Genomic DNA, 14,978 nt, shown 5'->3' on the forward strand with positions numbered 1-14,978 from the left:
CACAGCATCTCAGAGGAGGCTTGGTTTTATCACATTTAGAGGGAAGTCATTGGAAGCAAAGATTTACAGGAGGAAATGAAGTTCCAGTTCATCCAGAAAAAGCCTTGGATCTAGTGGCTCCATAGACCAGGGCTTAACACAGTGCCTGGCACGTAGAAGGTGCTCAACAAATTTTTATTGCATGACCAAATGAAAAAATGGAGTGAGTGAAAGAACTTAAGTCATTTTGTGTCCACTGCCCTCCCTACAACTCCCTCTCTCATGTCCTCTGGAAAAAGCCTCAAGATTTATGTGGGGCTGAGTTTTTCATGCTCTTTTTGTACTTGAAGTACTTGCCACATAAACTGTCCAGACATCAAGGACCAGATGATGCTCTGTGCTTGGATTCCAAGCATTCATTTAATTAACAAATTCTGAGACAGTAGAGCCAATTGAATAATAAGCCATGCTTTTTTTTTTAACCTTTAGTCAATTTATATATTAGTTATCAATCTGCCTTATTTGTCGCTTTTTCTCCAGAGAAAAAGCAAAGACTCAGATCACAATCAGTTCTTCAGTCAAGAGTGCTGTGATTGATTGGTGATGTCTGCCATGGACAACAGGGATGAGGAGAGATGTCAACACAAGGACCACGTGTTTGCTATTCTTGTGCTTAACTGATTATCCTTAGAGAATTTCTACCTCATTTAAGTGGTTATGATATTAACTTGTCCACCTTAAAGGATTATAATGAGGTGAAAATTATTTGTATAAGATAAAGCCCTAGCCACGTGTAAGATGTTATTATTCACATTTATTTCCCATGATGTCTTGCATAGTGACTTTGGCAGGTAGATTCCCAGAAACTTCTCCCTGGCTGAAATGAAATGCAGCAGAGCCAGATGTTTTCAAAATGCCATGCTCCTCGTGAACACGGACAGAGTTTGTCTGTCCCATTATTCATATTGCAAACATTGAATGCTGATGCTGATTTGTCGACCTGGTTTTCTTATACGGGGCCACTTTTTAAGATACTAAGATGATTTCCACAGGCTGAACTAAATGATGTGTTTTCTTTTGAGGCTCTTTATCCTTTTCTGGTGTTCTATCTCAAGATGGGATCTGGTATTTCTCATTTCTCCTTCTCCTTCCAACTGCAAATCCACAGGGGCCTTTCAGAGCTTTGCTTGGTGGGTTCTTGGTTTATGTCTGTTGGCCGAGGCATCCGTTTCTGGTGCCTTCCAGCACCTTCCGGGAGTCTCCCGGATTACTGATGAGGATTGTGCTAGCCAGCCTATATCACTGGGAGGCTCCCAGCTCAGCAGCCATGCTGTTTCCTGACTGGTGTCCCCACAGAGAGAGCAGGACAGGGCCTGGCAGCCATACCTCCACTTCCGAAGCCAACCAGAGAGCCAGGGCCTACGGCGGATCCAGCCTGGGTATTCAGCCAGGAGATACCTCCATGGCCTCCTGCGGACGTGGCCCCCTGACACCATGTACAGGCTCCAATGTGCAGGTCAGTGGGGACGTGGGAGGAGGTGCACCTTGAGCCTCCCCGCCTCGCATTCTGGTGTGAGAGTGTGTTTTCCATCAAGGTCTGAAACAGCAGAATTTCAGGTCCAATTCTGTGTTAATTGTGCCGTCGCACCTTTCGCCCGTCAGCTTCCCCCACGTGTGCGGAGGGAGTGCAGCCTGAAGTCTTGCCTTCCCTCTACTGCCTCTCAACGGTCTCACGCTCTGCATCCCAAGCAGAAAGTGTATCCCAAGCTTCCCCATGCAGAGACTCCAGATCCTCCAGTGCAATCCCAATCTTTTACAAGGGAAGGAGAAAGAGGCCCAGAGGGGCAAAGTAATTTGTCCAAGGTCATTCAGCCAAAAGCAAAGCTGAAACCAGAAGCCAGATCCTCCCCACACCCCAGGTGCCACCCTCTTCCCAATATCCCCTACTTCCCCTTCAGAGGGACCTCAGATCCCCCAGGACGTAGAAATGTTAGGCCTCCTCCTCAAAGAAGGTGGCTCTCCAGCACAACCCACCCAGGAGTGAGACGGACACCCTGCTGCTGAACAGAGACCCCAAACACACTCTGTAATGGCTTCAAAATAAAAACAGGCAATGGCTGGGAATTAGAGTTGCCAGATTTAGTGCCTACACACGTGCACATACACACAGAGGCACGCACAAAAAAGTTACACTTGTAACATTTGGTACATACTCCTACTAAAAAAGTATTCATTGTTTATCTGAAATTCAATTTTAACTGGACATCCCATATTTTATTTGGCAAACCTACTGGGGAAGAGAGGGGAGAGCAGTAGGATTTGCCAGTGGCTACTCAGCTAGCTGCCACCTCTTCAGCACCAACGAACAGACGGGACCAGAGGAAAACTGCCTTTCTTCTTGCTTTACAGGTTTACTTCGGGAAAGGAGAGAAAACAGCTCTCTCCCCAGTAAGTGATGACTTGAAGGAAAATGAGAGATGTGGGTTTGTCCAGTAATTGGTTTGCCCCTCACGGTGGACCCACGGTTCCAGGCAGTTCCATTTATCTAACACTTGAGAAAGAGCCTCTTAACCAGAGATATGTTTATTGTTGGGTGGGGCGGAGGGCAGAGCAGGCCACTGCCCCATGGCCCAAGCCCAACGTCTTCAAGGAGGAGAGCCCCTCTTAACATCAAAAAATGTCTCAGACCCTTCTGTGAAAGTCATGTAGCTACAATGTGTGGTTTAAGGAAAGGTCCATGTGTACGTGCATTCTTGGGCCTCTTGCCATAATTCCTCATCAAAGGCCTTCTTGAGGGTGAGACTCTCAAGCTGGAGGAGCAAAGACAATACTGGGATTTGAGATCATTGGCCTAATGGACTCTGCCACCCCCTTCCTTCACATCTCAGAGCTCACCACCTTTGTGATGCTGGTATGTTCCCATCTTTCCACTCCTATGATAAATCCTCGCCACCCTTCAGGCACACATCTTCTACAAAGGCTTCTCTGACAAATCCAGCAATGTTGAGCTCCTCATTTTCTGGCCTTATATAACACTGACACTTGGGACCACACGCATAGAGCAGAGGACAGCTTTGTCTCTCCAACAGACTATTAGTGCCTTTAAAAAGGACCCATGTCTGGTTTCTCTGTATCCACCCTACTGCCTAGTAGAGAGGTGGGACCATTGATAAGCCCTCAATAAATACTTATAGAATGGATTGAAAATCATGGGGGTTGCAGAAGCAAGCAGGATATATCCAGGAGAAACCTTTAGATTTCCTTCCAAGGCAGGAGGTGCCTTTTAGCCAACCCCAAAGAAGCAGCCATGTTTCTTCCACGAGGGGGACCCAATTCCTGGGAATGGTGGAGCGGAAGAAGTATATATGTGGCACAGGACCAGAGGCACCCAAGACACTAGACAGAGAACCCTCTACGGCTTCTATCTGACTTTTTAATCTCTCACATCTTCTAATTGTCTTCCTTAATGGGCAATGTCCAAAACTAAGACTAATGCAAGTGGGGAACCCTGTAGTTATCACCAAGACGTCTAGACTGGCAACCATTACTTCTACCAATAACTCCTGACCTACTCTTCAGGATACATCAAGGATTCTGTCCTGCTCCAGGAAAGTCAACTTAATGTACCAAAGAATCTCAGGCCACAACAGGATCTTTCAGGTGTACCCCCCAAATACCATCTCCTGCCTGTCTTCCCTCCATTTTGGATTCAACCAGGAAAATCTTTGGAACAAGGTACATGTTGATTTTATCAAACCAGACCTCAAATACTTGGATTTTTAACAGCTTAAAATGAAATTTTCCAAAATAAGGTCTAGGGATTCTGGGTTTCATTGTCCTCATCTGTAAAATGAGCGAGTTAGTCTAGACCAGCACCATCCAATAGTACCTTCTGCAATGATGGAATGTTTTATACATATATATTTTTTTAATACAGATACGTGTGTATATATATACATGTATGTATATGTATATATATACATGCATATATATATATACATGCATATATGTATATATGTGTGTGTGTATATATATATATATATGCTGTCCAATTCCAATATAGTAGCCATCAGCCACATGTGGCTATTGAGCTCTTGAAATGTAGGTAGTGTGACTGTGAAAATGAGTTTTTAAATTTTATTTACTCTTAATTAATTTACATCTAAATAGCCACATGTGGCTAATGGCTACTGTATTGGACAGTGCATCTAGAGTCTAGATTTTAGACGATTTCTTATGTCTTGTTCACTCTAACACTCTTTAACCTGTGGCTTTGTGGCAATATCATAAGAAAAAATACAGGCTTTGGAGCCAGAAATCTGGCTGTTCTGCAATGGTTGTTCTTTCTCTTACTAGATGTAAGATCTTGAGCCAATCACTCAACCTCTTTGAGCTTGTTTGCTTATCTCTGTAATGGACATAACAAGGCCTACCTCGTTACTGCACAGAAAATTATTGTGAGCTGTCTGTAAGCTCTTCAGTACTACGGAGGTTCTACCTGTCAATATTATTCTTGGGAACTTGAAGCATTAAAAGAGCCAGATTTGCTTTGCTAAGGGAGATGGGGAAAGATGACTGGATAAAGATGACTGGGCAAAGACTAGGGTCTTGACTACTACCAGAGTTTTTGAGAAACGAGAAGGAAAGGACAAGAGCCTAACATAATATAAAGTTAATTTTTCTGAAATGAAAAAGGAATTTTCCAGAAACAATAGTCCAGAAACAAACCAAGCTCTGTACTTGCAAAAGGATCTAGTCAGGATAAGTAGAGAATCTGATCTATCAAGTGGAGTGGAGAACATGGCAGGTTCTCAGAGCCTGGTGCCATAAACATGCCTACCATATACCTCCCTTGAGTCTAGACTCCATTATCAAGGAATTTTGGTCATAACCTTGTCCAGTAGTTCATCTATGGGAAACATGCTGGTCAGGCAATTGTATTTCTCTTTGTAATTATACCCCGGTCTATACATCAGTCTCTATGCACTTTGCTAATGTGGGTCAACATCCCTGAGACCAGGTGATTCTGAGGCACTGATGAGATCAAGTTTCTGGGCCATCCATGTCCTAAGAGTAGTGAACTCACCCAGTATTCCTCCTGTGCTGGAACCTTCTGCCCTTCCCCAGGTGGCACCCCACCTCGCCATTGCCTAATGCCTTCTTGCTTCAAAAATTCTACTGTCTCCAGTTAATATCCTTAGACTTTGATGCCCTGAGATCTAAAAATACTGGACTGTGGACTATAGTACTTCCATGTGAGGGTGGATCAACACTGCACACCTAAGGAATCAAGTGGCTTCCCTAATTGATGCCATATACGGAGGAGCTGTCACAATCAGGCAGAAACAGAGAGGCAATATTAAATAGTGATTAAACACGTGCCCATTGGCACCAGATTCTAAGCCATGTGACCTCTCTGGGCCTTAGTTTCCTTATTTATAAAATGAAGATGACCATACCCACCTATACCTCACAGGATTGGATGTGGGACTTAAACGAGATAATGCAGTATCTGGCTCATAGCAAGTGCTCAGTAAATGTTACTTATAGACCTCCCTACCTTGTGTTTTTTAAGCATAACTGTAATGCCCAATTGCCCATGATCACAGGGACCAAAAATCAACTTGTAAGGAAGGAAAAATAGCTCAGAGACTATAGCCTGAACCCTGACTGATGGTTTATTTGTTTCAACTTTATCTCCCCTTGGTCTCCCTCTCCTTGCCAGACACTGTATTGGAGAAAGTAACAAAAGTCCTGGCTGCAAATCTCAGATCCCCCAACAATGTGATGTTGGCTAAGTCACTTACGCTTTGTGCATCCTTAGTTTGCTCATCTGTAAAATGGTAGTAGTGGTGTCTGCGTTCCACTCTCTCTGGGTTGTTGTAAAAAACCATAGGAGAAGACACAGGTAAAAAAGCTCTCTAAGAGCTCTAAATTACTACCCCCATGCACACTATTTGGGTAATCTGAACCCATATTTGAGATAGAGAGAGACCAAGTTGTGTGGTCTCCTTTCAACAACTGAAACTTCCAATACCTTGCTTGCAAACCTGTTTCTGTTAAGCATAGATAAATGAGCCAGAGATGATGTTTACTGAGAAGGATCTTGGTTTCCCTCACATAGATTGAGTCATATATTCAATATCACCTGGGATACAGCCAAAGGGAAGAATGCCCCTCTATATCCTCCCGCCCCAGAGCACCCTGCCCCAACTTAGCCAGTCTGCCATATAATACCGTTCAGCAGGTGAGTGGCCATTTGCCAGAGTTTCACTTCCTCTACCCTCAGAAATGCACTCGGCTCCCTGGTGAATCTGACCAGGAAGGATGGCCCTGAAGTCCAGCTTGACCCCAAAGGATCATTCTAGAACACACAGAAAGGTCTTTAGTGCTCCATCCTATATGAAGTTGAGGCTTTCTTGGGAGCAGGCCTAACATGGCCCTGGGCCACCCCAGATTCAGGGATTCCCTGGGTCACTAAAACCTGAGCAGTCCCCCTGAACCTACGCCTGAGTCTGCATCTGCCCCACCAACACTCTCAGCATCAGCTCAGACCCAAAGTAGCCTTCAGGAGCCAATGGGCAGAGGAAGGGGAGCTGCAGGGAGGGAGTAGTCCCACAGATAAGCACTCGGCTCTTGACCCAATGACACCAAGGATGAGAATGATGTAAGGAATGACAAGGGTTGGGGAGTATGGGGGACAGTGAGGCTGGCTGGGAGCCTCCAGAAGCCCAGCGCTCCAACATACACAGAGCCCCTGAGGGCTTCCAGCGCCTCTGGTTGAAAGACAGCCCCATTGTTCCACGGAGCTGCAAGCAGAGAGTGGAGGTGTTGCTAAAGCGGCTCCAAACAAGGAAAGTTTGCCAGACTGTTTCAGCAATAAATCTACCTTGAGTAAGTGATGAAAATAGCTGCAGGACCCTTTAAACCATCGACGAAAGATTTGTTAACTATGCTGGAGTCATCTGTTGACTCAGATCCTTCCTGAGGGTTACACAGACAGGGTAAGTGCAGATTGCTAAGCAGTGCACTTGCCTGAGTTTTTCTACAAGTAAATGAACAGCAGACATCCCAGGAAATCAAATGCTTCAGACTGAGCATCTCAGTGACAACAGAGCAAGGCTGCAGGTCACCCCACCATCATCACACCTCTGTTATCCCCTAGTCCCTCACAGTTTACAAAGGGGTGTCATATTCATGATCTTATTTGAGCCCCAGACAACTCTGCAAGGAAGCGAGAGCAAGAAATCAGTATCCCCATTTTACAGATGAGGAAACTGAGTCCATGAAACAAAGACTCAACCTTGAGCCTCCTGACTCTTAAAGCAGTTCTGTTCCACTGACCTGGCTGCCACTTCTGTGGAGGCACTAGCAGAAATACAGTAATAAGGAGGGAGGAGGAACAAGGGCCTTGATTGACACTTTTGCTCAGAAAAGCAAGAAGGAAGGCAGTTTGGAAGCAGCTAACAGCATCATACCTATCTCTGGGCTTGTGAAGTTGACACACTGTTCACCTTTGCAGGTCAGCAGGGCCTGGATGAAGGGGAAGCTGGGGTTGGTGGACACATGGACCTGGGCTCTGTAGCCAAGAACCATGGCAGCCAGGGGACTCGCTTGCCACCACTCAGGAAGCAGCCCTGGCAGGAAGATGAAACACAGGCAGAGGTACCATTTCTAATGGGGTCCCCTCCGTCACTATTCTTCTGACTTTAGAGATAATGCTCCCTCCCTTCACCATTTCTTGGGGTCCTCCAGAGAAGAGAAGAGTACTTTGAGCCTACTGACCCCTGTTTCCCAAAGTGTCACCTGTGGAACCCTAGCATTGCCAGATGCTCCATGCAAAAAAAGGGTTTCTTGGCCAAATACATTTGGGAAATGTCCTCCTCCCAGAGAGTCACAGTGCACATTTGACCATGGACCATAGGTAGTTCTATAGGTAAAGTGGATGGTTTAGCTTTAACTCATGGTTTTCCAATCTTACTTAACCACAGATCCTCCCTACACTCTTCACCCCATCTAGGTAGCTCTAGTCTTCTCTAGAAAAAAGAGCTTTTTGGCCTTAGAGTTGGAAAAGCCTTGTTTTGAGTCCTGCATCTTGCTAGCTGTGGTGACTAACTTAACTAACTTTGAACCTGAATTACCTCTCTTGTAAAATGGAGCTGTTATCATACACACCTCCCAAGGTTGCTATAAGGATTAAATAAGTTAAAATGTAAAAATGCTTTCTAAACTCTAAGGCCCGTGTGTGTGTGTGTGTGTGTGTGTGTGTGTGTGTACAAGGTGACAGTGGTTCAGAGAAACGTAGACAACACGAGCTCCTATCTTGAATAAACATGTATGACTTACAAGCAGGTGACACGCCAATGAAACAGGAAAGGGGGAGAAGAGAAGTACCACCTAGTGGGAGAGAAGAGACATTTTATGATGGATAAAGACAATGACACTAGCGTGAATATACTTAATGCAGAACTATACACTTAAAAATGCTTAAAATGATAAATGTTATGTATATTTTACTACAATAAAAAAAAGTTTGCCAAAAAGAAAAGACAGTGATACTAATGCTTGATTTTTAATTTTTTCATTTTGATTTTTAAATTTTTTGCAAGAAAGCACTATATGTCAGGCATGGTTAAATGTCATTCTCTCTATAACCAATAATAAAATGTTTTATTATAATAAACATCATGAAATATCTTGCCATTATAACCATGTTTTTCTTCCCAGGCTGCTAAGGAGATTTCATCCTTGGAACCACCAGTCTAGCCACAAGGTCTGACTGTTATAGGAACCTGCTCTGTTCCTTTACAAAACCTGTTTTCAGGAATGCGTATCTGTCCTTCCCTAGGACACGTCAAAAGGGAATCACCGTTGCATCCACGCTTCAAAGGAAAGCCACCATGAAAAAACACAGCAAAGCTCCAGGAGGGCCCTTGGGCATGCCCGCATCGATCATTCTTGGCTCCTGCGAGACAAATCCCACACGACATTCTATGGACGCGCCTTCCCCAACAGGAAGGCAGATCTCAGCGGTAAGAAGCCAAATATCTTGCTTGTTGATCTCGGTAAACCTGATCCTGCAGAGAGCACCGAGGCAGGCTGAGTGTCACTTCCTCATGCCACTCACCTTAGAAAATAACTGCCAAAGTCCAGCTGGAGGTAGGAATGAGACCAGTCCTCAACCGCACACATTCCGCAGTCAGACTGCCTGCGCTCAAATTACCCCCACTTACTAACGGTGACCTTGGGCAAGTTATTTAATCTTACCGAGGCTCCGTTTCCTCATCTGTAGAATGGGAATAATAATAATACCTCCATAAGGCTATTATGGGGATTCAGTTAATGCATATAAAATACTTTGCATGATTCTTGTCCTATAGTTAACACTTAATACATAGTAACTACTATGATGATCGTTATTATTCTCCCTATCACCTGACTCAACCAACAAGAACCCAACCCAGATAATGAGATTAGGGCTTCCTGAAGCTACCTCAGCCAAAGCCATGGCCGTCTGAGTGCCTCGGCGCTCTCTGTCTCTCTTCCCATTAACCCAAAAGTGATAAAAGTTGAAAGTCAACTGTCCATCCCCACCCCGGCAACTAATAAGTTCTTGTTCCCATCCTGTTTCTACAGACAAACAAGGGAATATGAAACTCCACCAGGGCAGAAGCAGCCACTTGTTCCAGGAGCCTCCTGCTGAAAGATGTCTTTTCCCTCCTGTAGCATCTGCCACAGGCTCAGAAAAAAACACATCTGGAGAAGCGAGGAGGAAAAAGGTTGTGTGTGTGTGTGTGTGTGTGTGTTTTAAGCATGCGCGCGCTTAAAAGATTAATCTCAATCTAGGAATGAGGTGACTCAAAGGGATGTCTCAGAGAACAGGCCTTACTTGCTTCTGAGCTCACCGGGTGGAGCTGGACTAAAGCTGTAGTAATTTACTAAATGTTGAAAATAGTGAAGTACAGGAAATTTCAGCTGCCCCCGATTAAAGCGTTATGGTGTCAACCAAACTTTCTGGTGCCAACAGAATCCCTTTTCCTGTTAAGGGGCTGAGGTTTATCTGTAAGCGTGTAAGGACAGAATTTGGGTTTGTAAGCAGCTGACCCACTTCAACCTCAAAATGCTGGAACCCAGAAATGGTTTTGCTTAATTTGAGGGTCTGTCATCTTTGAAACTGTAGGATAAATTTTGCAGGTTTATCAACCCCCTTCAGAAGTCAGGTACACCTTCCTTAAAGACGTCCTTCGCCGTCTCTGGCCTGGTCCTGCCTTGAAATTCTGTGTGGGTCTTCAGTTTGGTTGGGAGGCACCCGTGCTGAGTGGGAATGAGCAGGGACGCTGGAATGTTCTGCCCGTGGCAGCTGTGTTACTTGAGCCAGTGGCTCACCACTCTGAGCTATAGTGACCTCCTCTGTGCACACAGATAATAATGCCAGCCTCACAGGGCTGATGGAAGGATGAAAGGAGATGAAGGATTTATGTGAAAGTATCTTGTGTCCAACTGGAAACAACAGCAGTGTTAGTTCATGGTGGGGATTCGCACCATCTGAAGTGGTCCTGAGGAGCCATGGGCACACCAGGTGGTCCTGGTGCCAGTGAGGGAGGTCGTTTTCAGTCTATTCAGGATTTTCTCAGATATTCCATGTCTAAGCTGATCTAAACCTTTCCATTCATACCAGAAGGGCATCTGTCTTCCAGGTTCCTTTGAACCAGGAGTAAACAGCAGGCCTGACCTGCCAGGGTCACTCAGGCCTAAGGAAAGCCCTCAATCTCACACCCAGTTCAGCCCAGAACCGAGCCAGGCTCAGAGGACAGGAGTCCCTTCCCTCAACCCATGTATATGATTTAGCAGAGGAAAGCAATATTTTCCACTATATTAAAACTCTGTAAATTTTTAATTACAATAGAGAAATTAAGGCTTGGCTTATCAGCCATACCTCACACAAACCATTTGAGTTTCCACATAGATTTCCCAATGCAAACCTTGTCAAACAAAATACACAAGGTCAGTATTCAGAAGAGGGCAGTTGGTGGGCAGCCGGCACCTGGACAGTGGAGGTCTCCAGGGACATAAGTACACTATGTGCATGTGTTGGGTTAATCATTTTCTTAACGTCTCATAATTATACATATTACCCTGAGTATATTTGGGTGAATTTCCTTCCTCATTCAACTCTAAACACGTTAGGATACTTGTGTGTGTTTCGGATCTTTTTTCTTTTTGAACACTAAAAAAGTGAGAGACGTTTTTATTCTTCCTCCTGTGAAACTGAAGTCCCTGAAACCCAGCACACGTATACATTTCATAGAACCAAGTTCGTATGTTAAAAGCTGCAAACTAAAAGGAGAAATTTTCAGCAACTTCTGAATAATTGGAAACAGGAGACTAAGTACTACCCATAGCTCCTTTCTCTCTCTCTCTCTCTCTCTCTCTCTCTCTCTCACTCTCTCCCCATATACATATACACTTACACCACACACACACATATGTTTTGGGGTTTTTTGGACATAAAAAAACTGGGTTACAGTTGTGGCTGATCCTGACACACAGTGATTTTTTTTCTAGCTATGTTCCTATTACAGACGTGTGGAGACAGCTAGGTATTCTGCTAGTGGCAAGATTAGGTATTAAACCCTAATGAAAGAAGAGTCTTCTCTCAAAGAAATATCATAGAAAAAAGCCTAGTTCCAAACACTGTTGTAGCGACATATAATTAACTCATTTAATCCTCATGGCAATTTATGAGGTGGGAAGTATGATTGCCCCCATTTTACAGAGGAAGAAATTGAAGCTTAGAGAGATGACATGAGGAAAGCAAACACAAATGTGTATTCCTACTTTCTGCCCTTTCTTACCTACAGGTTTGCACAGTCCACAATCTGAGCCACATTTTTTTCTCTTAACGACACAAGCCAAGATTTCTCCTTCTCCGGACATGGAAGTCTCAGCTCTATCATTTTAATCTGGCTCAGTTTCCCGACTGCAAGAGAAAGACTGTATTTCCTCACAAAGGCTCTTGAATTTACCACATTTATACTTCTCAGAGCAATCAGAGGCTAGGTTAATGGGTGCATAACCACGTTCCCATGAAGCAAAGCAGCCCTACTCTAGTGAGTTGACCGGTTTCCAGGTCTGTCAGCTTTATCTCCCAGCCCTGGGTACAGAAGCGACATTACACTCAGCAGCTTCTGATGCTGGAGATTCAGTAAGATACAATGTCATTTATCCCTTGCAGGCAGCAGGATTTAGATACCTGCCAGATGGGGGTGTGTTTGTTTTTACATTTTCTCCAGGCACCAAAGGCTTTGAAATCACCTCCTATCTCAGAGGAATCATCCAGAGTCCTGGACCCCCTGAGAAGTCAACTTAAAGCCAATAAACCCCCAGCAGAGCTCTTCATCTTCCCCATGAAGATTCATTTCCATACCCAACACCCCCCAAAAGGAAAGGCACGAAGAAGAGGTAGGTCCCTGTGACTCGGTCTCCTGAGGGAACCCGGCAGGCCAGGAAGGATTGGGGTGTGGGTCCCGCTAACGCAGCCCTCTCCTAAATCGTGGCTGACACTCTTCAGGGTCACCCCCTTGAGAGAACTTTTTTTTAAAGAAAGAAAAAGGATAAGTCTACAAGTAGCTCTCTTCTGGTCATACTCAACTCAATTTTTAAGATATTTATTGAGTCCTCGTCAAGCAGAGCATTTTGCTAAACTGTGGAAGAAAATGGAAGTCAGCCATACACATAAATTAAGTCCAAGGCACCGTAGATGTTATAAAGGTGCAAGAATTTTCAGGCAGCTTACAACAAATAAATGCAATACATTAAGAAGGACAAATAAAATTGAAATTGAAAAAATAAAACACCTGGTTAAAAAGAGTAGAGAAATAGATGTTATCAGACACCTGGGATGAATTCATTGCTTTTGGTAAGCACTGGATTTAGATGAGTTACCTGGCAGCCAAGATAAAGAGGATATTTGGATCTTTGGACCTTTGCTTTATAAAAGAAAGATAAAAGTTTGTCTGAAGAGCCATTTTCCTGATTTTTTGTAATTTATTTTATTGAGGTATAGTTTATTTACATTGTTGTGTTAATTTCTACTGTACAGCAAAGTGATTCAGTTATACATATATATATATATACATTCCTTTTCATATTCTTTTCCATTACGGTTTATCACAGGATACTGACTATAGTTCCCTGTGCTGTATAGTAGGATCTTGTTGTTTAATCTGTATTATCATATAATATACAAACCTGTATATCATAGTTTACACCTGCTCATTCCAAACTCCCCGTCCTTCCTTTCCCCACTGCCCTCCCCCTTGGCAACCGTAAGTCTGTTCTCTATGTCTGTGAGTCTGTTCCATTTTCCTGATTTTGAATTAGGTACCATTATTATGTAATGTTAGATGATTTCTACAATCCTTATCAGGGAAGAGCTTTTGAGCTTCTAAGCAAAGTGCTAAGAGAGTACAGGTAAGGGAGAGAGCAATTCCAACTGGGACTTAGAAAGGCTTTTTGAAAGAGGCTTCTGAATGACCGCTCAGCTCACCCTGCACCCTGCACAAGGAGAAATTCTTTCTGACCTTCCCAAGCCATTCCACATTCTTGCCCCTGGGACTTTTCTGGGCAAGCCGAGGCAAAAGGCAACTCTCTAAACAGCTGACTCCAATTTTGAAGAAGTCCTAGTTCTGAGCTTTCTAGAAACTTCAGCAAAAACGGCCACTGATTTCTCAGTTTTTGCTCTATGGCTGTTTGGAATTCTCACTATGAAGAAGAATGTCTGTTAATCTTAAAAGACCAGTCAATGGAAGGGGTCATAAGGGAACTTTCTGAAGTGATGAAAATGTTCGAAATCTTGGTTGGTTGCATGGATATATACATTTGTCAAAACTCATTGAACTGTACACTTAAGATCTGCACATTTCAGTCCGTAGATTTTAACTTTCAGAAAAAAATTACTTAGCTCCTTAAAAAAAAACACATAGTATTACAGTATTTTTAAATGTAGGTTTTTCTTATTATTCAGGTATGATGAGGCCAATAGAGATCAGGAGACAACTGCCAGTGAAAAGATAGTCTGTTACAGTTCGCAAGAGGAGAGAGCATGCCACGCCCCTCGAGGCCACATGGAGAAGAACCAGGGTCAGCTAGGAAGCAGAAGGGCTGGCTGAGTGGGGGTGGGGGGGGCGTGTGGGATGGGCAAGAGTCTTTATTGCATTTTTGGCAGGAAGGAATGGGCGAGGCAGGGCAACCAGGCTAAGCCGGTTTGGGATTGGCTAGTTTGAAAAGTTTGGGCAGGCTCTGTGCATCAGGGCTGTCCCTGGTTGTCTGGTACCTGGCCCTGGGGTCATTAAGGCAGGGGGATAGTGGCCTGGAAGTGTTAAGGAGGTCATGGCTGGGGAGGGGGGGAGGGGCTCTAGACTTTTTGGTTTCCATATGAAATGTGCACTTGCAGGTGGTCCTTTACAGTCTCTAGGAACTGGCGAGCCCTGGGAGGGACAGCCTCCCCAGGGTGAGTAAGGTCCCAGATGTCAAAACACTAGAATAAAAAGATATGCTTACTGATTCACTTTGCTGTACACCTGAAACTAACACAACATTGTAAATCAACTATACTCCAATTAAAAAAAAAAAGACATGCTTAATATACACAAAGACAGGCCTATCAGGATTTGGTTAAATCCTGATTATCTCCCATGATGACCCTGGAAGGAAGGTCACCAGGCCATCATGGACCAGATTCTTAAACCTATTAGATCCATTGAGCTTGCCAACACACTGACAAATGAAAAATAGGAATAAAATATACAGAAAGTGAATCCATTGAGTTCTTCCTTCTTTTGTATGTCAGTGAAGACTCCTTCAGTAACAGGTGTTAGAAGCCTAACTCAAACTCTCGCAAGCAAAAAAAGAAATGTATTCACTCATGTAATTGGATAGTGCAAGGACCAGCCAACTCCAGGCTCAGCTGGATCCAGGCCTCAGAAAATGTCCTCTGG

The 14,978-nt window shown here is 44.0% G+C and overlaps 1 protein-coding gene and 1 long non-coding RNA gene across 2 annotated transcripts in view; one reads left to right on the forward strand and one right to left on the reverse strand.

The window, feature by feature from the left end:
• KIAA2012 overlaps positions 1-14,978 on the forward strand; it is a gene marked incomplete at its 3' end in the record, with an annotated part of 111,833 nt that overhangs the window by 12,961 nt on the left and 83,894 nt on the right. The window contains exons 3-8 of the mRNA XM_079924763.1: positions 1,336-1,495; positions 3,559-3,714; positions 7,502-7,644; positions 8,828-9,011; positions 9,616-9,758; positions 12,273-12,441. Coding sequence (XP_079780889.1) covers positions 1,336-1,495; positions 3,559-3,714; positions 7,502-7,644; positions 8,828-9,011; positions 9,616-9,758; positions 12,273-12,441 — 955 coding nt within the window. The remainder of the gene's footprint in view (positions 1-1,335; positions 1,496-3,558; positions 3,715-7,501; positions 7,645-8,827; positions 9,012-9,615; positions 9,759-12,272; positions 12,442-14,978) is intronic.
• The window catches only part of LOC307188055, a 36,353-nt gene continuing 29,709 nt past the window's right edge, over positions 8,335-14,978 (reverse strand). The window contains exon 3 of the long non-coding RNA XR_013828799.1: positions 8,335-8,376. This is a non-coding gene — a long non-coding RNA (uncharacterized lncRNA). The remainder of the gene's footprint in view (positions 8,377-14,978) is intronic.

This window comes from Stenella coeruleoalba, assembly GCF_951394435.1.
Source record: "Stenella coeruleoalba genome assembly, chromosome: 6".
NCBI classification, from domain to species: domain Eukaryota; kingdom Metazoa; phylum Chordata; class Mammalia; order Artiodactyla; family Delphinidae; genus Stenella; species Stenella coeruleoalba.